The sequence below is a fragment of the Chelmon rostratus genome, chromosome 14 (assembly GCF_017976325.1).
Source record: "Chelmon rostratus isolate fCheRos1 chromosome 14, fCheRos1.pri, whole genome shotgun sequence".
In the NCBI taxonomy this organism is placed as follows: Eukaryota; Metazoa; Chordata; class Actinopteri; order Chaetodontiformes; family Chaetodontidae; genus Chelmon; species Chelmon rostratus.
Window position 1 is genome coordinate 10902509 of NC_055671.1, and position 23950 is coordinate 10926458.

Below are 23950 nucleotides of genomic sequence, written 5' to 3' on the forward strand. Positions count from 1 at the left end.
TCTTCATTGGGATAAACAAATCTGTTACTGTCGAATATAGTGTCACTGTTCAATTTATTTCTTTTCAGTTTCTCTTTCTCTTTTTGTTAAAAAGCATTTCTCCACACGCCCAAGTTTTTTCATATGTGCCGTAGTTACGTGTCAATTCTGGCATTTAATCTCCAGTGTGTTTTTATAAATATATTTGTTATTCATTGACAGACGTGGTGTAGAGGAATTATCAGTGTAAAAGAATTATCTATCACATTTTTGACACGGATGTGTACAGTTTTCAACATCAAAATAAGGACAGCTATACTGGCAAGTGTTCTGTTCTATTATCATTCAAATAAGGTCGAGTGCTTTACTTAAATTATACTCAAGCATGTTTATAGGCATACGAAATTAATTTTACAGCAATAATGGGAACCCACAATTTGCATAATTCTTACTCTTACTACCAATCTAATTTACATGCAGATTCTCCATTTTTTTAACACCTAACTGGAAAGAAACGCATCTTAAGTTATCTTACACACTGATCAGCCGGGTCACATCTAGTGTATTCCAAGGATAGTTAGGAGGCGCCATCAAAGTGAACACATGGCTAACAAAAGAGGCCTGTTGTCCTCTAAGCCCAGTGCACCACCTAATGGTGGTTGGAGGAATTTCAGGAATACACAGTCAAGAGGGAAACTTGTAATTATTAGATGGGAACCATCTTAATTGTCTTACACCACGGCAATGTGGAATTTTCACAGCACGATTCAAGAGACAAATTTAGCTCAGATGCTGAAATCATTTGGCTCTCATCCACATAATGAGGGACTGGACGGAAGACAAAAATATTAGACATGCCGTATCTGTATTATCGCTTTAGGAATCCTCCAGTGATTACTGCATGTTTATAATAAACGTCAATAAAACTTATCATATATTTACATTTATTTTAGTAGCTGGACATGGTTGTGTTTTCTAAAATAAGGTAAAAGGCGATTTCCCTGCATGCAAGAGAGCTTCTTTTGGTGACACATCTGCTCTTCACTATTCTATTACACAGTGTATATTTAATTATTCAATTACACTGTTTTATTACTCCCATTGTATCAGTGATACTGCAACCGTTGATCAAAATGTATTTTTGTCATGTGCGAAGACAAATCGTAAAAAGGAAATGTAGTTTGTCTTGAAATTCTTCATTTCAGGCACGCCGGTGTATTTAACCCAGTTGAATAACGTGGTGACGTGTCGCTTCCTGCTTGCAGGTGACATCAGTTGCAAGGGGATGACCGAGCGCATTCATAACATCAATCTCCACAACTTCAGCAATTCTGTACTTGAGACCCTCAATGAGCAGCGCAACCGTGGGCACTTCTGTGACGTGACTGTTCGGATCCATGGAAGTATGCTGCGAGCTCACCGGTGCGTGCTGGCTGCTGGAAGCCCCTTCTTTCAGGACAAGCTGCTCTTGGGCTACAGCGACATTGAGATCCCTTCTGTGGTCTCAGTGCAATCCATCCAAAAGCTGATTGACTTTATGTACAGCGGGATCCTGCGGGTATCTCAGTCAGAGGCCCTGCAGATCCTTACTGCTGCCAGCATCCTACAGATCAAGACCGTCATTGATGAGTGTACACGCATCGTGTCCCAGAATGTGGGCCTGGCTGGGCCGGGGGGGTTCCCTGTCATACCAGGAGACTCTGGTCAGGAAACACCTCGTGGCACACCAGAGTCTGGCACGTCTGGTCCGAGCAGCGACGCAGAGTCGGGTTATATGCAAGCAACATCACAGCAAAGCATGGATCGTGCATACACATCAGTGTACTCCTTCCCTAGTCTCTCTCTGCAGAACGGCACCCGCGAGCGCCCCCTGTACATTAGCCAATCAAATTACGATCCGGCTCTCAGCACTCAGAAGGACCACCAATCTCAAGATCCGCCCTGGATGAACCGCATCCAGGAGAGATCACAGCAGGTCGATCGCTTCATCTCCGCAGCAGAGTCCACCCACTGCCGCAAGCAAAGCCGACCGGTACGCAGACCAACAGGAGGGATGCACATAAAGCAGGAGGCCGAAGATGAGTTCAGCTGCTACCAGAATTTGGGGGACTACCAAGACGACACTGACCATACTGAGGGTGTAGAGAGTGAATCCAAGGTTGAAAGTTTTGACTCAGGGGTGAGCTCCTCCATCAGTACTGAGCCAGATGCTATGGAGCAGCAGCCGTACCTGGGCTTTGGAAGAGACGTGGGCGAGGACGGTCATCAGGGTGAAGGAGGAGGAGGTCCAGTGCATATAGAGGTCAATGACTCGTCCCCGGAGCAAGTGCAAGAGACAGAGGACGGGGACACATCCCACAGCACTAGTGACAGTAGCATGATGCAGCCCCTGCCAAACTCAGTCATGTCCCAGTCCCTGCCAAGTGCCCCGCACTACATGCGCCAGGCAGAATCACACACCAGCAATCTGAGGATGCCGCTCACCGTGACCAGCAATTCCCAAGTGATGGGCACTGCTGGAAGCACCTTCCTGCCCACACTCTTTCCTACACAGCCGGCTAGAGACAACAAGCCTTTCCTTTACCTTCCTGGCCAGCAGCAACCCCAGTTTGTGGCAGTGCCGCCCCCTGCAATGCCATCATTCCCGAACCCCATGTCGGTACAGCAAGCGCCAACTCAGCAGCAACAGGCTACAGGAGGAGTGGGCTCGGGGGAAAAGAAGCCCTATGAATGCACTCTCTGCAGTAAAACATTTACTGCTAAACAGAACTACGTCAAACACATGTTTGTCCATACTGGTAAGTCTAAATGTCTTACTTGTAGTAAAGATTTGTTTAAGCCAGTAAGCTGTACTTGCAGAAATTTTATAGAAATGTGGGTGACAGGCTTTAACATCAAAGATATTCTTTCATTTTTGCCAATCCACTTTAAAAAGATGTGAATACATAACACACATTGTTCAAAACATGTGATGCATGTTTCTTCTTCATAATACAAAAACAATATGAGACCAAAGGGCATTCATTTTCTTTAATGCTAAAGGTTTGAGGTGGTAGTTTTTTCACACTGAGAAAGGGGCAAAATTCAGCATACTTTCATGTTTCTCCATCGCCCTGACCTCCATGGTTACGTCATGGTTAGGCGCACAGAGATGATTGGTTGAGGTCAGGGTTAAGGTTGAGTTCAGGTTAAGAGAAGAGAAGACAGAAATCGGTGGGGAAACTTAGTGTGACACGACACCACCATTTGTATCTGACTTCCAGAGATTGTTCATGCAGCACATCGCTACACTGTGCACCACTGGCACCGACAGCCTTATCAATCATAAACTGCAGAAATCATCATCACAGAAAGGAAGAAATTAGATATTTAATAATTAGATGATCTCATAAAATCTGCCTACGCATATCACCATTTCTATTCATTAGAATCTATTGCTTTGCCAGAACCACCTGTGAATGCTATTTCAAACCAAATTTTACTCACACATCTGTGCGGAGCAGAGCGCTGACATATTGATCGGGAAAGTAACCGATTAATCAGTCACATAGACGGGATCTGAATATCCCATGGCAGCTAATGATGGATTACCTTTACTCAATCTTGTAAAAAGTATTATTTAAAAACTATCAGGGTGTCAGGACGGCTTAGCATAATTTTGCCGACCCTATGAGATTAATATACATGTATTACATACAATAAAAATAACAGGGCTAAAATTATGGATTTGTACACACCTAATACACCCCTAAAATAGCTACAAGGCGATGGACACACCGGTACGACTGTGTGATACACATGTGCAGCAGAGGCTGTAATCAAAAACCAGTCAGAGACTTACAGAGAGAGAATTACATGAGCTGCCTGGAAGAAGAGCAAGACAGTAATCTAGCTGTTCTACGTGCTCTAGCTTCACGCTGCCGATCTGTAACCAACCCTGACTTCTGACCCTGCCATGGAGCAGATTAAGTAAAAAAAAAAAAAGGATGAGTGATAAGTAAAAGTTTAAATTATTGGCTTCATTAAATCAAAGCAGGTAGCTGCACATTAATTCACTCAGTGCAGCGGCAAACAGTAGATACACAGGACTTCATTAACTTGTGTGATACAACTTGCCCATTTGCAGTGTTGTCAGTCTCTCTACCTGTTAGTTGTAGGTAATTATTAATATGTTAATATTTCACAGCCAGTAATGTCAGCAAAGACAATTATGTAAAATGAGCTGATATCTCAAACTGAAAAGAAACAAAAAAACAAAAAGATTCATGAATTATTTGGTTCGTGATCATGTGGGAATTAACAGAGTGTGTTTTTCACATTTTTCCTCATAGCTCCACCTTTCTTTGTGACTAACTGAAAAGTAATTACAGCAATTTAGAATTTTCATAAAATATCAGTTGTACAGTTTTGTAATAACTGCCGCATTATAGGAAACCTTTTCTCACAAAGCTGTAGCATGCAGCACCTGGTCAAATCAGCATCATAACAAAGCTAATACAGGTTTGAATAATTCTAGCCTGAGGTGTGTTCCTGTACTGGGAAAGTAACACTGCTGGCTCCAGGCGTCCAATGTTGCTGCACGAGTTCGTCCTTACTTTGCAAATCTAATCCTCAAAATTTGTCTCTTCCTTTTTCCCCTTAATGCACAATGCACATCCAGGTGAGAAGCCTCATCAGTGCAGCATCTGCTGGCGCTCGTTCTCCCTGAAGGATTACTTAATCAAACACATGGTGACACACACAGGGGTGCGGGCCTACCAGTGCAGCATCTGCAACAAGCGTTTCACCCAGAAGAGCTCTCTCAATGTCCACATGCGGCTGCACCGTGGAGAGAAGTCCTATGAGTGCTACATCTGCAAGAAGAAGTTCTCACACAAGACCCTGCTGGAGAGGCACATGGCCCTGCACAGCACAGGCAGCACCATCACAGGCCTGTCGGGGAGCGCGGGCACCCCGGGCCCGGTCTCCATCCCCATCCCCATGGCCGTCCCTGAGCCTGGAGCTGGAGTGGTGGCCCTCGCCATGCCGGTGAGCGGAGGTGCTGGAGTAGGGGCTGGGGTTGGAACAGGAGTGGGTGTAGCCGCAGAGGCGAGCTGCCAAGAAGGGACCACCTACGTGTGCTCCGTCTGCCCTGCCAAGTTCGACCAAATGGAGCACTTCAATGACCACATGCGAATGCATGTCTCCGATGGATAAGTACTAATAGATAAACTTCTTTAAAAAAGAATGACAAATAAAATGGCACTAGATTTTCCTTTTCTTGTTTTGAGGTATGAAGAGTAATGAGTATAGACACTGGCACATTAAGTTTCCCAAAAAAAAAAGATTTTTTTTTCTGTTATTCTAAAAGAAAAAAAAGATGGTGGCCTTAAGGCTTAGTAGTTTGATATTGATCTACTGGATGGATCCTAACTACAGGCCTCTAAATGTATGCTTTCCTAAAATACTGATTTATGTGTTGAACACTACCGAAAGGCCTACGAAAGAAACACATACACACAAACACACCTTTAGTGTAGATATGTCTGAATGAATATACATGTGCATATATGTTTGAGCGTTTGTGTATTTGCATGTGTCTGTCTGTCTGTCTGTCCGTGTGTGTGTGTGTGTGTGTGTGTGTGTGTGTGTGTGTGTGTGTGTACATTGCCGTGAAACATAAATCATGGCAGTTGTGAACCCATACTGACCAGTTTGGAAACTATAGATGTCCAAGCTTACTGTGGTATAATTTACAACACCAATAACAAAAATCATCTGGGGTTGGGCTACATATTCCCTCTAAAAATACTGATGGTCACAAGATTGCCTTCTTATGTAAAATAAAAAAAGGAGAGTAGTTAATTTGACATTGGGTTTTATTTATTCCTATGGTATTAAGGGATTATAATGCAGCTGTTGTCAAGGTACCAATTTCAATCATTTTACTGAAATGTAACTTCCTGTCGGTGGCGACAGGGACAAATATTTCTCACATGTTTTGTAATTGTTGTCCATGCATTTTGATGGTTAAGATTATGTTTACTAAATTAGGGTGTGTTGATGAGACAGTATTTGAGCAAAAATATGTTTCTTTTTTTCTGAAGTTTGGAGTTTAACTCATTTGCATACACTGCCACTAATATCTTAAAAGACTGTTAAGGCTAGTAGACCTCTTCCATTTCAAAACATGAGAAAAAAAGAAAGATTCTTTTGCTGATGAGTTTTTTTTTTCTTTTTTTTTAGCCTTTCACATTCACAGTTATGGCAGGCTGGCATATGCGAGTAAACTCTCTCCTTCATATCTGCTGCTCCTCAACTTGCACCTGACTGTTATGGGATGTAGATTAAAAAAAGATTTGTCACTTTAACTATTGTTGTTATTGAGTAGCCTACATGGTTTTAATTTGACGATCGAATAATTAGAATATTGAGGGGGGGCTAGGCGAGGCTAGTTGTTGATTGGAACAGTGTTAAAGAGGGAGGGATTTAATTTAAATCAAATCTGAATTGGAAATAAATGCCATTCTCATCCTAGAACCCCTGTATAACCACTTCAATGCTATTGCAAAGCTATTTCAGCATGTGGGATTGCATTGCTCCTAATGTATTGGCTCTCCCTGATGGCTCAAATGGCATGCGACGCTTTGAAAGGAAATACAGTGTCCAAGCAAAACAAGTAGCTCCATTGAAATCACACTGTTTCCTGATATACCACAAGTTGCAGATGGACTTTCTAGACAATAGTATACATTCCTGATTTTTCTAAAAACCTAGACACAGCATGTACAGAATAGACTTGGAAGCTAGTGTGCGCAAGTTGTCATCACATCACTTAAAGCTCATTTCTGATATTTGAATTGTTTTCTAATTGCTTTTTACTCCAAATAGGACACACACACACACACACACACACACATGCAACTGCCTGCAACTGCAATCTGAAGGATTTGCTCATTTATGTGAGCAAACACTTTCGTAGTTGTATCGTTAAAAGAATAACTGCATACAGCGGTCTGAAAAAGACCTGCTGTAGATTCAAAAAACAAAGTGCTACTTTGCACATTTTCTTAAAATGCCTGTGCTTAATATTTAATCATTTTCCTTAAATGAACTTCTATGATTTTCTTTTATTCAATTTCAAAGGAAAAAAAAACATTTTTTTAAATCTTGATAAGTGGACTGCATTATTTTCTTGCATATATGTTGCACTGCTTAAACCAATAAGTGCACTACTGTTAACAGAGATATTATAGTTTTAGAAAAGAGGATTTTTTTGTTAAAATCTAACATTTGGTTGTAGAGTTCACATGTAATAGAATAGCTTTGTTTCAATTTATTCATTAAGTAATTCAGCGGTTCTTGGCTTTTGTTATTGCTTGCAGTTACCTACAGTATATACTCGTGCCGTGTTAATGCAAGCATTTATTTTTATTTAAACGTGTACCATTACGTGTGCTCATGTATGTTTTAACCTTTGAATTCATTCTTTTATGGAGTCAGCTCCCTATAACAGTTATTCAATCGCATTTCTTTACAAACAGACAGAATTTTCCTACAAGAACATCCAAGCCAAACAACATTAACAGTGAAACAGTAATAATAAACACAACTCCCGTCCAATTCCGTTGGCGGAGGTAATAATAATAACTATTACTATATAAATAATAATAATAATACATTATAATGTGTGTGTGTGTAACATAAATGATATGTGTGTCCTAGAGCAACTTTCTGTGGGTTTAAAGGTGTTGGGAGGTGATGGAATGCAGCTTCTTTGATATCTGTCTGTCAGTTGTACACAGTTGTGTCCCTTCCTTAGTGTTTGTATGTCTGTGAGTGTCTGTGTGTGGTATATAGCCTAATCAAACTGTTGATAAGTGGAATATCTGAACTGTAGGGCTTCCTTAGCAATATGCAACGCAGGTACTATGAGAAGCAGCTCTCCAAACCTTTTGGGCTAATGTGGCACCTGTACCGTCTGTTCTCAGATTAAAGCCGAGGTCAAGCACCGTCGACTTCATCGTGCCCGCTCGGAGAAGTTCTGTCCAGCATTTCGATGCTATACTTCACACAATTGCTACTAGATTTCCTGTGGAGTCAGTTGAAGCGAAGCCAAGCGGCGAACATGTGAGAGAGACTCAGCATCCTGGTTTCTCCTCGGCTAAAAAAAGAAAATATTGACCCGCACGTGAGAAACACACTGAAGAAGCGCGAGGCTAGTCCGCGAAAGTGAAAGTAGCACGTTATTTAACATTTGATTGGGCCCGTCTCCTATGGTGTGCATATAAGCCTAAATTGTATGGTTCCTGTTTGTAGCTGTTGTTGCCAGGATGGCAATATTGCTGCATGCTAGTGCTATATTTGTCTCTACACAGCACGTGGAGGGTAATCTCATGCCTTAACAGACAATGCACTAAATAGAATATGTAAGCAACTGCCGAGATCTCTTTCCAACCGTACTGCCACATGTATGGCACACAGCTCATGGTGTTGGTGTTTGTTGTCTGTTCAGTACCGAGTTAAACACTGCCAAACTAACATCATCACTTCTTCGAAAGCAAAGGCAGAGACATTAATTGAATTGTTTCAGTGTAATGTACGTATTCAGTAATCTAGCATTCCTTCATGGCACCTAAATTTTACATATTTTGTGTAAACACATATATCAAATGCACTATTGACTGTAGCTAGATGAGTACAACCAGCTTTGTGGTATCATTGGTCTAAATAGTAGGTTAAGTAGCTCGATGTTGGTTTTTGAAATATTTGATTTCAGAATTACACTATCAATTGTTTCCTTTTCTTTTCTTTTCTCTTTTTCTTTTTGGAATAACAAAAGTAGCCAATCTCAACGTTATCTGGATGAGGGCTAATAACTCGTCCCATTGTCAGTTGACTTCTTGTATCATAAGGTGTTTGATAGCAGACCAGGCTTGGAAGGGGAAGAACCTTCTCTCCAGTGTGTCATAACGTGCTATAGCGTACCCCAGGCTTTTATCCCCCCCCTCCTCCCCTGTTGCATTAGCATCACACGCTCTTCACTGTCCATAGTTATATATTCCTTATACTGCTTCAGCTACTCGTGGTGGTGCTTTAATTCTCTTTTCTCAGTGTTGCAAAAAAGGTCGGTTGAAAATTGTTGAGAAGTTGCAACATTATCCAGAAAATAAGTCCTTAATCTCAATCGTGCTTCTTCTAGTTGTTAGTTTGAAAAAAAGAAAAAAAAAAAAGAGTCTAGGCTTTATGTTTGCAAAGTGTTCACATATTTTCCAGAACAAAACATATTGAAAAGTAGATAATAGCCTTGAGCCTGCAGCTGTTTGTATTGTGTTTTCAGATATATTACTGTTCATGTTTTGTTTATCTTAGTGTAGAGACACAGGGTCTACAGTACATTCTTGTCCTTCTTGCAGTATGTTTAATTCATCGTTATACTTCTTTATTTCAGGCTTTCCTCCTGCTTTTTTTTTTAATGGTGATCATAGTGGTGTTGTTTATACATACATAGCTTCACGCAACTGGATAAAGGATAGTCAGCTATTGAGTCATATTTCACAGTGTAATATATATACGCTTATACGCTTTGCATTGAGATGAAAACAAGGAAATGGAAGATAGTAATGGTGAGGGTCGCGTTGAGTAAGGAACAGGTTCGTTTTATTGTGATAAGCACGCGTCTGTCTTCCTGTTCGTCTTTCGGTCTGTCTCCACACATTTTAAGTCAGATAGTTTTATTTAAGCTTGAATAAAGTCACAAAGTTAAGAGTAGAATACAGAAAACTCATGAAACCATTCAGATAATACGTAACTGCATTTCTTTTTTTTCTTTTTTCTTTTTTTGGGCCTTCTACAGTACACATAAGAGTGAAATAAATAACTTCTTACAAATATACTATATATATTTAAGTATCACCATCTCCACACAGATGAATACATTTTCAGATAGTTTGATAAAGACATAACTGCAGCTAGAGTATACAGTACCTTGTGGGATATAGGGAATATGCCTATCAAGTGCCTATCAGTACATACAGCAACTATACAGAATATTCATAGTTTTTCTCTCCTACATTGCACAGATACAGTATATACACAATGGTCTATTAAAAATATACTATTTATACTACTACTGCTAAGACCTGGTGGTTGTGAGTGCATCCTAAGAGAACCCTTTAAAATACCTGAAATGTTCTATACATATACAGTAAAGGCTACATCTGCAAGTTTTATTTTTTATCTTACATTTATACAGTTTGGAGGATTCAAAGATATAAAATGCAATCACAGCTGGACGTTTTAAACGTGACGTGCAAATAGGTCGAGTAGGTTCAGACGGTAGCTGAAAAATACATGTGAACAAACGGAATGACCTTTTTTGTTTGTTTCAGGTTGCTCTCTCACTTTACACATGCCGGGGTTTTTTTATATTTTCAGTTTTTGCCATTTGCAAACAAGCCATATACTGAACTGTGTTTTTTTTTTTTAGATGGGTTGGGGGGGCAGTGGCACTTTGTGGACAGCAGAGGGAGCCACACATCGAATGGAAGAGGTGAAGTTAACACTGCCTGCCACAATGAGACAACCCAAGTCAAATATTTGGATTTTTTAAAATTATGGTGTCGGTAAATAATGCCGCTCTTCAGATTATAACATCCATAAGCGCAGCGGTGGTTAACTCCCCCAGCACTGACTGTAAATGAATAAAACAAATGGTTTACAGGCAGGAGGAACTGGCAGCTGCTTTAAATTTTTTTTTTTTCAAAGTGCACTATGTGTCCTTTGACCTTGATGGCAGGCCCTTCCACATGCAAGCCAATGCCCGGTGTCCCCTCAGCGATCATCAAAGCTTTTTCTTATCTGACGGCCAGCTTGAAATTGTAAAGGGCAGGCGACGAGCAACTTGAAAAAAGAAACTGGTCATTAAACGCTGGACTCACAGTAGATATTTATAACCACTACTTGGATGCAAAATGAGATTACAAATTGAAAGTTTTGGCAACGTAGAGCACAAACACACACACACACACACACACACACACACACACACAGAGCATTCAAAAGTGGCTGGTTTAACAACATGAAAAACTAAACTAAAATGAAAATATATTGTAGAATAAAAACCAGAACTCAAGTTTCAGGACTGAGTGGCTGCGAGAAAAAAGGTTTTGGGAAGGCTTATTATTCTGTCCCCTGTGGACTAATTACCACAGTTTTCTCTCTAACCTTCTCCAGCCTAGTTACTGTGCCAAATTTAGGAGAAAAAAAAAGACACTTTTTTAATTATGCCACTATTGTTAAATTAGATGTGAGAGCCGAGCAGAAAAAACGAAAATAAAAGAATCCTTTCAAGTGAGACATGTCTGCAAGACCTATAACGTAAACTTTATGCATCACTACAAAACATGCATCACAGCAAGAGCACGTGATTGGCTCGATTTTGAATCTTTTAATCCTCCATAACACATAGTTTTCAAGTAAATAGGAGAAAAGAGCTATGATTAACAAATGCACATCTTGAAGGCTTAGTTTCATACACATGTTAAAATGAAGCATTAATAATATAGGCAATGTGATATAGCTAGTCCCTGTCATCCAACCGTCACAGTATGACACACTCAGACAGCATCTGCTCCGATTTTACGGTCAAACATTCAGATTCTGTTTTGATTTTGAGCTTTACGCACATACACACACACACACAGTGCAGCAGCTGTTCAGATTATAAAGTACGACACAGCTATACTAAGCTATAATAACATCTTAATTATTTTATCACTTTCTCCGAACATGCAGTTATTATCACTACCCTGATGAGGTGTTGAATGAAGCACCATCATCAGGTGACTACCATCCATCAGTCCAAATGAAGCATGCAGTCCTGTCTACGCAGCTTTTTTCCTATAGGGGGGTACTTTGTTTTTGATGGAGTACAAGCTATATTTTGCGTGTCCCTGGATAACAGGCTTTCTGTATCTTTTTTTATCACAATGCCGAGGAGACTTGGGCGTGATTTAGCCTCTGGAGACTAAACACTGAGCCTCTTTGTGTTCTCACTCGCCGTAGTCTCTTTTGGCTTTGTCCGGCTCGATGAGACGACTAGTTTAAAAGTGTGCAGCGACTACAACCGTGCATTCCTGTTCAAGACCAGAACATTCCAACTCCTAGTCTGGCACTCGTTTTCCACACTTAACTAACATTACAGAGGATTTCCAGCGCTTAATTGTTTTACACATCTGTTGGATATCTGATTATCGTAGTACCCAAATACTGCCTCATGACGTCAAAGTTTAGCAAAAAAAAAAAAAATTCCCTCAAATAGATCAATTTTTTTAAAAAAAATCTCATCTCGCTGTTTATTCAAATTTTACTGCGAGATCACGAACCTCATAAGCTTTGAGCTCAGCTTATGCCCGTGTGGACCGGTTCTGTAGACAACATGCACTATGCTATCACCCTGTTTCTCTACGTCGGTCCTCTATCTATAGTGCAGAGATGTTAACTATATCAAAAACAGCAAAAAGAGAAGCTCTTCTTCACCGTGACACTGGTCGCTGTCTCAGCCAGCACGTAGTCCGCCATAAGGGACACGCAGACCTACATTCAAAATTTTCGCACTGTAAATTTCCTAAAGGGGCCGGTGGTGGTAATTTGTAAAATGGGGCCATGCAAATCATAACAAGTCAAACGGGGGGAAAGAAAAAACTGTACAAGACAATGTTTGTTTTCACAAACCAAAGAAGGGTTAAGATAATTTAAGTTTAATGTAGAAAATAACATTTCTTTTCTGTGTGTGTGGGCTCGATTGCTACGGTCGTTTGTTTCCCTTTTTGTTTCGTTTCTCTGTTTTTCTTCTCATTGCAGGGTGCTTGTGAAAATGCATCTATGTTTTGTCACTTGATCGGTCGTTTATAGTTTTGTGGTTGTGTTAATTTGCCTATTGTAGACCAAAATAGATTTTTTTTATAAGAAATGCAACAAAACATAAAAATGAATCTGACACAGTAGCTGTGATGTAAACTATCGCATGTTAAAACATGTTTAAGATTTGTTCCTCAGACGTAACGAACACTCAGTAGTCATTGGTTATGTCTTCTATTCACACATTTAGCAGATCAGTGTAGACCTGTTCACCTTCACATTGGATTATATCTAATAGTTGTGTTCTAGCGGTTTTCTTCAAATATTGGCACCGTCTAATATTTTAAGGCTGTCCCTGAAATATTAATCTGACATCGTGACTCAGAGTACATTTAGCCATTTATACTTGAGATGGACCAAGATGTTAAGTTTGCACATATTTGTAGGTTGTTAATGAAGCCAAAAAAAAAAAAAAACAACAGGAAAGAGAATAATGACACACAACGTTCAGCCGAGGCGCTCGTGATCTCAAAGCAAATATTACAGTCGTTCATGTTCACCGAAAGATGGAAAGAAAAGCATCAGAGCCAGCCATCACTTCATGACTCAAACCAAACTGTAACACCAATCTAAGTCTCACAACGTGGTCCAAATATTTATGAAAGCGATTACAAGACGATATATTTTTGTAACGACGACACACATCACCTGCGAGCGGAATGTAAACCATTTGGCAAAATCTGACGATATTTTATTTCTGTAAGGTCGAGTTCTAGGTGAATCTGCTGTATATTTTCATCCTGTGTGTTCAGAATAGGAAATTGAATTACTGTAATTCGGGCCATGTTTTGTACCTGGGGTGAACCAGAATTTCTCCAATTTTGACATTACAGATCAGAAATTACATGTGTCCTAATCAAAGCAGCTTAGGTTGATTTTGTGTGTGTGTGTGTGTGTGTGTGTTTGTTTTTTTTTTCATCCGGCTTTCAGGCTTTTTGCTGCCATATCTTGTATGTACGTAGATGCTTTTGTAAACATGCACTTGAGTTGAACTATGAGATGTGCTTATAAATATGTGTATATTTTGTCAGGTCTCTTTTCGGCCTATACGTTGGCTTGATATTTTATTATTTCCCTAAAAATACTTCTCCTTTATAGTTCTGAACTTGGCAGAAGTGGAGCTGTTGTAGTAAAGGTAGTTAACATCACAACTAAGCAACCCTGAAATATATGCTGCAGTAATGTGTTTTCAGTTTGTTTTTTGATAATTTATGCTCCAAGTTGGTTTGTATTTTATTATTATTATTGTTCTGAAACAAGCTTGTTTGAAATGTATTGACTGCTGTTTTGAAATAGGGGATAAAGTTTCTTTCTTTTCTTCACTTTTTTTTTTTTTACATGTATGTGCAAGGACGTTTTTTTATATTATGATTTGTCAAACACTGGACTGGAGTGAGTTTTCCAACATTTCCAAGTTGAGAGATGTATTTGACAGACATAACTGCACAGACGACACCCGTTAGCACAGATGTGAGCTGACAGAGCACATCCTCCCAGCTGTACAGGGGAGGTTGACTAACGCGACCGCCATCCTCCCGCTCAAAATAGGAGTCATTTAATGTAAGAAGTTAAGACGTTTCCTTTGTGCTGGTTAATTGCATTCACTGGGTGTTGGGTTATATATTATAGGAAATATTTATTAGGGTTTTTCCTTCTAAAAATTGTTGCATGGCATCGACTGGTGACAGATTTTGTTTGTTTTTTTTTTCTGAACAAAAAAAAAAGAGCGCTCTCGTAAACATTCATAAAAATCGTAAAGGGATACCACTCGACAGCTATCCAGTTATCAGAATCACCTGGTGTGGTCTTGCTATGATAGAGCAGATATGACAGTTGAGTCTCATTTCACCAACCACCACTTCTCAAACCAGAAAAGAGATTTGCACTAGACTTATTTTGGTCTTCTTCTATCAAAAGCAATATAATTCACTCAACACGTTTTCAAACCATAGTCTGTGACGGTTGTCGCCCAAAGGGCCAATGCTGAGTAAATGGTGATATTTGACATATTTTTTTTGTTTTTTGTATTCAATGGTACAGAATCAGTCATCGTTTTTAAATGCACATGACATTCACATGTTGTTCGTAGCAGTTTTTTTTTTTTTTTTTTACCCAGCAGCACCCCCCACCGCCCACCCCCCTGAGTATGTGTCCAGATTTGAGGGGCATTAAAACTGTTGTTTCCTCCTGTGATTGTTTTGGACAAATCAAGCAGCTCTTACAGATCTGAAGTGAGAGATGGGATGTATGAGGGATGGAATCATTTCAAGTGAGTCAAAGTGTCGATTGTCTTCATCACACGGCCGACCGCACCATTAAAAGATAAAAACCAAAAGATAAGCCCAGCTCTCCACCGTCGTGCACACCTTACAAACACTCGTCTTCTCTGCATATTTGGTCACTCTGAGTGCTTCTCGCTGGAAACGTTACGGAACAAAAAAAAAAGGCTTTAAAGTTAAATAACTAAATGCTCCTTACAGGAAGAAAAAAAACGCACCTTTTGTCGTACAAACACAGCATCATTGGCCACATATGTAGAGAATCTGCGTCCACCAAAATGTATCATACTTCATCCTTTTCCAATGAGGTCACTCACAGCAGCGGCAACTCTTGACCTTAACGTCGTTATTTTGTTGATGGATAAGTGTAAATTTTTCAATAATTCACAAACGGCAAAACTTCACCATTTTATCTGGATGTAGTAGCTTTCCTGTTTTCACCGCTTCGTGGTGTTGTTGAAAGATGTTGCGGTTTGTCTAAATATGTTGCGTGTTAGAGGAAGCATAAGTATGTGCCTTCTTGTAATCTCCTTGGTGAGCTTGTTATTATTGAGAAGCTGAAGCCAGCCAATTGTGTTTGCACTAAAACCAAATTGCTTTTGTGATGTAGACTATTTAAGCAAGCTTGTTGCGTCACTTTAACCGTACAGTATGCATGAGGGTGAAATTGGTAAGTCTAGGGCTAGAGCTCTCATCTGTTGACCTGTAAACCAGTGCAGCTTAGAGGATCTTGTGAATATATCTTGGCTTAGTTTCGCATTCAGTTTTCAATTCCATCTCCTTACTCATCAAGTTTGTCACAGTTTCAACAGTTCAGAAAAAAAATCTAATAAAAATAGGGGAAAAAAAAGCAAATAACACATACCATTAATACAATACAGCTTTTACTTTCACATGCCACAGTTAGAGAGTTACACAACTGCAGTAGAGATATTCATTTCTCTGAATCCATGGGAATGCATGAGTATACGAGGTCGCCTCAAGACTATTGGTCAAATTAATTTAGGTTGTTTTTGAAAACTTGTATTTATTACATATTTTGTTTGACATCTAAGAAAGGCCTACATGCTTTGAGTCTTACAAATGCACCTTATTCATGTCAGTCCATGTGGGGAAAAAAAGAAAAAAAAAAGGCTGGCAATGTAATATCTCTGATTTAGCACCTTACTACACAGCATGTTTTCACTTTATGCCAGTTTAGCTATTCTTCCATATGTATGATTTCAAAAATAAATCTCATATTTTGTGAAATTGTTTCATGGGATGTGCCAAAGTTTGGAGGCGATCTCCCAAGTGTTTATGCTTATCATTTTCTTTTCCTCCTCCTTCAGTTATAGCAATGGTATGTCAAAACTTTCCTATAACAGTGTGTGGAATCAATTTATCTCAGCAAACAGTATCATTACTTGCCATTTTACAATAAGCCCTGTATTTCACATATATTTACCAGTGATGTGTATTTGTTATTATAAAGAAAATAGCCGTAAAAGCTTCATTATGTTACATAATATTGTGACTTTTTTCGAAAAACTGTGAAGACTTATCTTGCATATACTTTATACAGAAGTATTAAGCCTTAATACAAAAGACTAAAAAAAGTGTGGAAGAATAAACTGATTGTTGCTAAGTAAGGATGATTTTTGTAAATGTTACCAGCACTTTTTTTGTAATTTTCACTCTCTGAGGTATTGTACAAGTTCAAGCTGTTTGTGAAGTTTGATTATGAAGGAATAAAAACTAGTACTTTCCTGTACTTCACAGAAAGTCTTGCTGCTGTTTTATTTTTCTGTGCACTCTCTCCTGGTGGCTTTTCCTCATGAATATCCAGCCCAGAAATCCATCCAGAAAGTAACCTTTTGCCTTTGAAAGTGGAAAGTTTGTGCAGCAAAGCTTCCACGCATGACCTTTCACACTGCTGCACTGCCAAAAACTACACACTGACTACCAATGAATGTAGATAGATAGATAGATAGATAGATAGATAGATAGATAGATAGATAGATAGATAGATTTCTCAGAGTAAATATAATGAAATAAATAAGATGTATTAACTGTACTGAAACGAAGCCCATAAGTAATATTAGCCTGCTGGTGTGTTGATTCCAAATACAGTTGGAAGTGACGAGATCCTGAACAACAGGCTGGACTGTATCCCAGAATGCACTGGGCAGAAGGCAGGAAACACCCTGGACAAGCTGCCAGTCCATTACAAATCTCACAGTGATTAATAAACAATCACAGTCGCACCTCACTTCACACCTACTGTACAGGCAATTCAAGAGTGCAGTCCACTTCACTCACAAGTGTTTGGACTGTGGGTGGAAGCTGATGCGGCCAACATGTAAACTCCACACAGAAAAGATTTTTCCAGGAACCAAAGTCCTGCTGCGTGCTGTCTGCTTTAACCCCTTCCACACTCCGATCAGCCTGCTGCATGCAGGGTGGGTCAGATCCACCAGAACGCTGTCAATATTAACCTTTATTGATACTCAGCCGCAGACGGAGTGCTGCAGTATTAACCAAGCAGTGACTGATAACTGTACGGTTCCTCCTACATATAAGCAATCGTGCTCACCATCATCACAAAATGAGAAAGTGCTTGTAGTGATCCAATGCAAATCTCCTATATATAATATTATCCACCTTTAACAATGCCATGAGATTGAGAATAAATTAATATCCTCCAGTGTCAGCAAGGCTGAGAACTTGCCACAGTCAATTTTTAATTAGATTTTTAATATTGAATTCGGTGTTCGGAGTCTGGTTCAGGTTGTAATCTGGTAAAACCCACCAGAGAACAAAAAAGGGGACAGGAAGTAGATAAAGAGGAGGCTCTGCCTTGTATTCAAATTCTGGATTCAGTTTGTATTGATGTATTGCTTTGAAAGATTTATTTGGTGGAATAAATGATCAGCGTTTATGAATCCAGAATGAGCTTGTCTGAGGAAAAAAAAAAGATGGTTGCTTCAAACTGCCACAGCTTTTTATTTTCTGATTATTTATTCAGCTCTGGGCTGTTACATTTTTCTCAGCTCTCAAGTTTATATATTGTTTAAAAACACACTGTTGACACAAATGAAAAAGGGGCGGCCTAATTAACAAAATGACTGGTGATATGACTAAATATTTTTCATTGTTTGTTGAGTTAATCACTGTCTTCGTACCTGATCATGAGCCGGGGCCATCCTGACACAAGATGGATGCTCTGTGAGTAACGTCTGCAGCACACAAATCAATAAGGTTTGAGGCAAATTCATTTCAGACACACTGCAAAATGATATGATTCTTTAATAACCAGACAGTGTGTCTGCTTATTTAGTGATGCACAGAGTAACTACTCTTATTTTGAGATAGTGATAAATTGGATTATATTGTCAGGTGTGTTATTTTGTACAAGGTGATGAGGGGAAACTTGAATTACCCCGCAGTACTTACAGTATTTGAGTGTACTCTGGAGCGTTACACTGCACAGGTGTGTGTGTGATGGTGCTGCTTCCACCTCCGTTCACTCTGTCACAGTATCCTGATGAGGAGCTAAATCACTTTCAGCTGTCACTCCTCATTGAGCAACTCGAGCACGAGCGGGAAGGCGCGGGAACGCGGAAGTGCCGCACTTGTTTGCCGCTGGCGCCCCCTGCTGCCGGCCTTCAGCATCTCAGGCTGAGCAGAGGATTAAAACCACTGAGCGTAGGCCACCTTGAAGCTTCCGCGTCAGCGTGGGGTCACCCCTAAAATATCTGACGGAGTCTTCACCTTCATCTGGCATTGGAGGAAAGAAAAGTTTGTTTTCCCCTGGCGTGTGAAGCACGCAGGCAGAAAATGACCTTCTGCGTTCGCCTCGAAGCGAGCGGAGGCCTCCTGTGAGGCAGAGCATATGTATCTACATGACATCAGATAACATGTTCTTAAGGGTGTCCGGGTTGTTAAATGAATGTGCATTAAATCTACTAGTGTAGTCAGTCTGGACTGTTAGATCACTACTGAAGAAAGTATTTACCAGCCACTGGTATGTCACACCTTGTACTCATATTTGTAGCAACATGTTTGAAGTCGACGCATGCACACAACTAAGTTCATTCATGCACTGCAGGAAAGTGTCGTTCTGCCTGTAGCATCTTTAATAGTGACTGCTGTCAAAGCAGATTTCCATGCATAGCTTATGTCTTACAGAAACACAGTATAGTATGTATTGCAGTGTTTCTGCATTTAGGGTGTTCATTTTAAAATCCCACTTCTTTCTTAAGATATGAAACTTTTAGGGCAGTATTCATGTAATTTGTGAGCAACATGGTGCACATGTTTGCATTGTTGCTGTGTCAAAGAAAAAAAAAATCTCATGAGCTGGTCCACATTTCCTTGCTGTTTGAGTAACAGCCTGCACTCCTGAGAGCCATCCAGGAGTCCCGTGAAACATATCCTATAAACAATCAAAACCTCAGTAGGGTCGGTAACTTTTATCGCCCCAAAATTAACAAGCATGAAATTCATTATCTGCTGCTAATTTTTTTTTTCCCCAGTTGCCTGTCAAGCCATTTTCAAAGGAGCCAACTCTCAGGCGTGCTACTCAACAATCCTACCAGTGACCACGGTCAAACCAGGAAGGCTCAGGAGAGATAAGCGCGAGTAAATATAGCAGTTGGGTGTAATCCACTTCGTGCATTTCATTATCCACTGAGTGCTCATCTCATGCAGTAGAGGAGACAGTTGACATCAATGGTTTAAGTTTGTTCCCCAGAATAGATTTATTCAACTTGGGACCATACAAACCTAGTGAATGACAGGAGGGTGTAACAGATTTCATTAACAGGAATGACATTGGTAAAGAGGATGTGGAACGTTTAAAATCATAAAGATGCACAACTTACAGCCATCGCCCACAGCTAGGGGTGAGACACTATAGTTTGTTCCCATAAATAAGGCAGAATGCAGAGTCCATAGAAATGGAAAGTTATTACATTTAGCCAAATTGGACAGTGACGTGACAATATGAATTAGATGACTTTCTTCAGCTCATCGTACAACACCAGCACAAAGGCGCCGCCCATGCCTCTGAGCACGTTGGACCAGGCTCCCTTGAAGAACGCCTTGCCACCTTCATCGCGTGCGATCTTACGCCAGCAGTCGAGGGTCCCACTGTACATGATGTCAGCTGAGAAAGGAGAGAAGAGCCGAAATTAGATTATGTGGGCAGAAATAACAGTATAAGAAAAGGTATTGGAAAAATGTCTAATATGCTTTATGCCTATCACCTGCATATATACACACACATAAAACAGCAATGTCTGCATAGCAATATGTCAGTTGGACAAGAAAGGCTTTAATCAACACAAACTCACCTCCTTTACGTCCAGACTGCATCATCATACGTCTACGGACAGTATCGAAGGGGTATGAGGTCAGGCCAGCAACAGCTGTGACACTCTGCGCAATCATCCAGCTCACCAATATATGAGTGTTCTTGGGGTCTGGAAGCATACCTGTAAACATGGGGGAAAACATTACAGATCTAGAAGATGCAGACTAGCCCATCCAGAGGTTCGAGCGCATGTCAGTGTAAAATCAACGTACCCTTAGCTGTGTCATAGATGCCAAAGTATGCAGCCCTGTAGATGATGATGCCCTGCACAGACACATTGAAGCCCTGGTACAGGCCCCTCAGACCATCAGACCTGAAGATCTTAACCAAGCAGTCTCCCAGACCATTGAACTCCCTCCCAGCTCCAGCCTTTCCCACATCAGCGGCCAGACGGGTACGGGCGAAGTCGAGGGGGTACACGAAACACAGAGAGGTGGCTCCGGCGGCGCCACCAGAAGCCAGGTTACCGGCGAAGTACCTCCAGAACTGGGTGCGCTTGTCAACGCCATCAAGGAAGATCTTCTTGTACTTGTCCTTGAAGGCGAAGTTGAGGGCCTGGGTGGGGAAGTATCTGATGACATTGGCAAGGTTACCTCTCCAGAAGGAAAGGAATCCCTGCTCCTTGGGGATACGGACGACACAGTCCATGATACCCTTGTACTGCTTGTCTGCGGTGATCTGCTTACTGGCATGTTGGACCTGGGGTAATGAAAACGAAAGAAAAAAGAAAGAGTTCAGTTTAAAAACAGAGAAGTCAATTAACCTTTGAGCGTGTGTCAACTGCAAGGTCTCCTTGTTGTGACCTTGGTATGTGTTAAACCTATAAAGTTGCAGCAAAAACTGAACAAGTGCAAACCATTAAAGCTATTAGTCAAATGATAACGGATGCCATCTTGATCTAAACACTAGTCACTGGAAAAGAACATCCTCCGAAGTCAATATAACATCGTACGACGGGTAGTGGTCAATACAGAAATAGGTATCTGTAACAGTATTTTGAAACAATGTCGCAGTGCAGGTTTAACAGGCGGAGGATGTGAAACTTGTTGACCCGGCTGTGACTGACTGTCCCCGGGCCTTGGTACAGCCTCAATTAGCGCTAGCTATCGTCAAGCAGTGTATTAGCCACTAGAGAGATTTAACATTCAATCAAAGCTAAAATATAATTGCCATGGTGTTCTGTTTCAGCTGGGTACGAAACGGTACAGTTCTAAATAAACCAACTGTGTTGCCGTCTATTTGTACATAATGTCCCAATATCACTACTAGCGTTTGTCCTTTGTTAGCTACGCCGGCTAAGGTTAACGTGGGAAGCTAACATTAGCAGCCAAGCTCGTGTAGGTCATTTCCCATCCCATGATGACCTTAAATCCTTGAACACATCAATCTTAAGACTTTCATTAATTCTATATTGACACATGCTACTGACTATGAATGACTCTACGCCCGCGGAAGGGCAATGACAACCGACAGCGATAAGTGCTCAATGTCCAATGGCAGCTTAGCAAGATCACGCAAGCTAGCCGGTTAGCCTTCCGGAAGGCAGGGTTTTACCTGAAGGAGAAGCTTCACTCTCTCAATTGGGGCGACGGCTGTTTTGGAGATAGCAGCAGAGATGCCACCGGCCAAGAAATCCTTGGCGAATGAAATAGCTGTCTCACTCATGTTGCGATGTTCTTGATGTGCCTTTCAAATAACCAGTACACAGGATAAGCCCCACTGCCCTCTATGGCTGATGGCCTGCACCGACGAAATGGCCGATTGTACAGTCGCGTTTGGCATTTATGTAAGACAGTGGATCGCGATACAACACGGGAACTGTGGTTTAAGGGCATTGGCCAATCACACGACGTCACGCGCCCCCCGCCAATTACACTGTGTAAGTAATAATGTCGTCACTATGCGTAGTTTTATGTGCCTGAGCGAGTAAATCCTAATATTACAAAATATTTGTTCAGTAGTTATATTTAGACAGAAAACCAAACGAGGTAATGTGTTGTTCCTATTTAGTTTCCTACGCAGAGTCACGACCATTGACCACGGAAGACTGCTTAGCACTCTGGCCATCATACTTGAGGAAAGTCATGGGGTCGTTCTGAGCCCAGGGTTTCAAGGACTTTACAGAGGCATGTCCACCATAATAACTAACATGTTCACTCTTATTAGGCAACTCGCTGCGAATTTGACGACGGACATCTAGAAAACTAAAATAATACTATATGGTTGCTTTTCAGTGAGGTCCATTCCTCTGAATTCACGTGTTTTATGTGGCATAACTGATTGACTATCAAATGAGCTGTTGTTGCAGCTTGTGGACGGTTTAATCACAGTCACAGTTTAATCTCTCTGCTGTCTGCAGAATGCATTGACTGTCACATGTCTGTCACTGAGTGTTCGATGGTTCAATCTTGAGAAATGTTCTTGAGCAACACGCGGTCACGTGTCCACACCTGCTCTGACGGTGCCACAGGCTGATGAGCTCACCTGTTGCAGTGCTACAGCTTGGGTTTCTGGCGAGAGCTCATTGGTGTTACTGCGTATCTTGGAAGTGCTGCATCAGGGCCAGAATTCCAAAATAAAAGTTTCATTCATTCAGTCTGGGCTTGATCAGAGTTGACCACCAGAGGGCAGCAAGAGACCTAATGTCTTTTTTTAGCTGGTGAACACGACAGAGAGACCTCCTACATGCAGATGGACCTCAAATAAGTAGATTAATTTAATTCGTAATGCACTGATTGAATATTTTGAAATGGGCCAAATTGTGACTACTTAAAAGACATGGCATTTCTATCTATCTATCTATCTATCTATCTATCTATATCTGTGTGTCTGTCTTGTCGACTTCCTGTTGCAATCAAGATCAATGTCAATGTTGTGACAGTATGTTCTGGTAGATCACATGTTCTTATAACAGTTTATGAACCTTCTTAATGTTTTATGTAAAGCCCAATCGGACAACAGAACTGGAAGCAAAATATGTTTGTCATTAAGATGATGCCAGCTGTTGAATAGAGTTGTCTCTGGGGCTTTGTTGATTGAGTATTAAGCCAAACCATGTGGAGTATGGCCACATATAAATCAGACAAGACAGTTCTGAGTAAAACACTAGCTGTACAGTAAACACCATTATCTCACAGTAATAAGCCAATGCTCACATTACAGGAGTGTTTGGGCCTGTGCAGTAACCTGTGTGTCTCATGTAATGCACAGGCTTGACCAAAGGGGGGAGCTGCTGTGATGCCGTTCAGTCAGCCTCACGCCTCCTCTGAGGAGTCCTGCCACAGACCAACCTCTGAGGCTGGAGCAGGAGAAGACCAAGATGACAGTGAATCAGACCTGACTTACAGGAGGACTCACTGGCAAATAAGCTGTAAAAGAAAATCCACTCCTGCAAACCTTTGTTAAATATTAAAAGCATTTTTAGTTGAGCTAAAGT

General features: G+C 40.7%; 2 protein-coding genes across 2 annotated transcripts in view; one reads left to right on the forward strand and one right to left on the reverse strand.

Annotated features, from left to right (window-relative positions):
* zbtb20 (zinc finger and BTB domain containing 20) overlaps window positions 1-12287 on the forward strand; it is a 29140-nt gene extending 16853 nt beyond the window's left edge. Inside the window, exons 3-4 of the mRNA XM_041951685.1 lie at window positions 1245-2777; window positions 4640-12287. Of these exons, the coding sequence (XP_041807619.1) occupies window positions 1265-2777; window positions 4640-5175 (2049 nt within the window). The 5' untranslated portion in view covers window positions 1245-1264 and the 3' untranslated portion in view covers window positions 5176-12287. The remainder of the gene's footprint in view (window positions 1-1244; window positions 2778-4639) is intronic.
* A 7588-nt stretch (window positions 12288-19875) lies between these two features.
* On the reverse strand, window positions 19876-22278 carry LOC121616929 (ADP/ATP translocase 2). The gene is made up of 4 exons (XM_041951818.1): window positions 22069-22278; window positions 20727-21213; window positions 20495-20635; window positions 19876-20307 (listed from the first exon to the last, which is right to left on the reverse strand). Exons 1-4 carry the CDS (start codon window positions 22177-22179, stop codon window positions 20150-20152), a joined length of 897 nt encoding a protein of 298 aa, XP_041807752.1. The 5' UTR covers window positions 22180-22278; the 3' UTR covers window positions 19876-20149.
* Between the last annotated feature and the right edge of the window lie 1672 nt (window positions 22279-23950).

What these genes read in the sequence shown, in the direction of transcription:
- LOC121616929 (XM_041951818.1), bottom strand. Translation starts at nt 22,179, where the DNA reads ATGAGTGAGACAGCTATTTCATTCGCCAAGGATTTCTTGGCCGGTGGC. An exon ending in CATCTATGACACAGCTAAGG is followed by an intron (nt 20,636 to 20,726) that starts GTACGTTGATTT and finishes CCATGTTTACAG; the next exon opens with GTATGCTTCCAGACCCCAAG. An exon ending in GCAGTCTGGACGTAAAGGAG is followed by an intron (nt 20,308 to 20,494) that starts GTGAGTTTGTGT and finishes CTCCTTTCTCAG; the next exon opens with CTGACATCATGTACAGTGGG.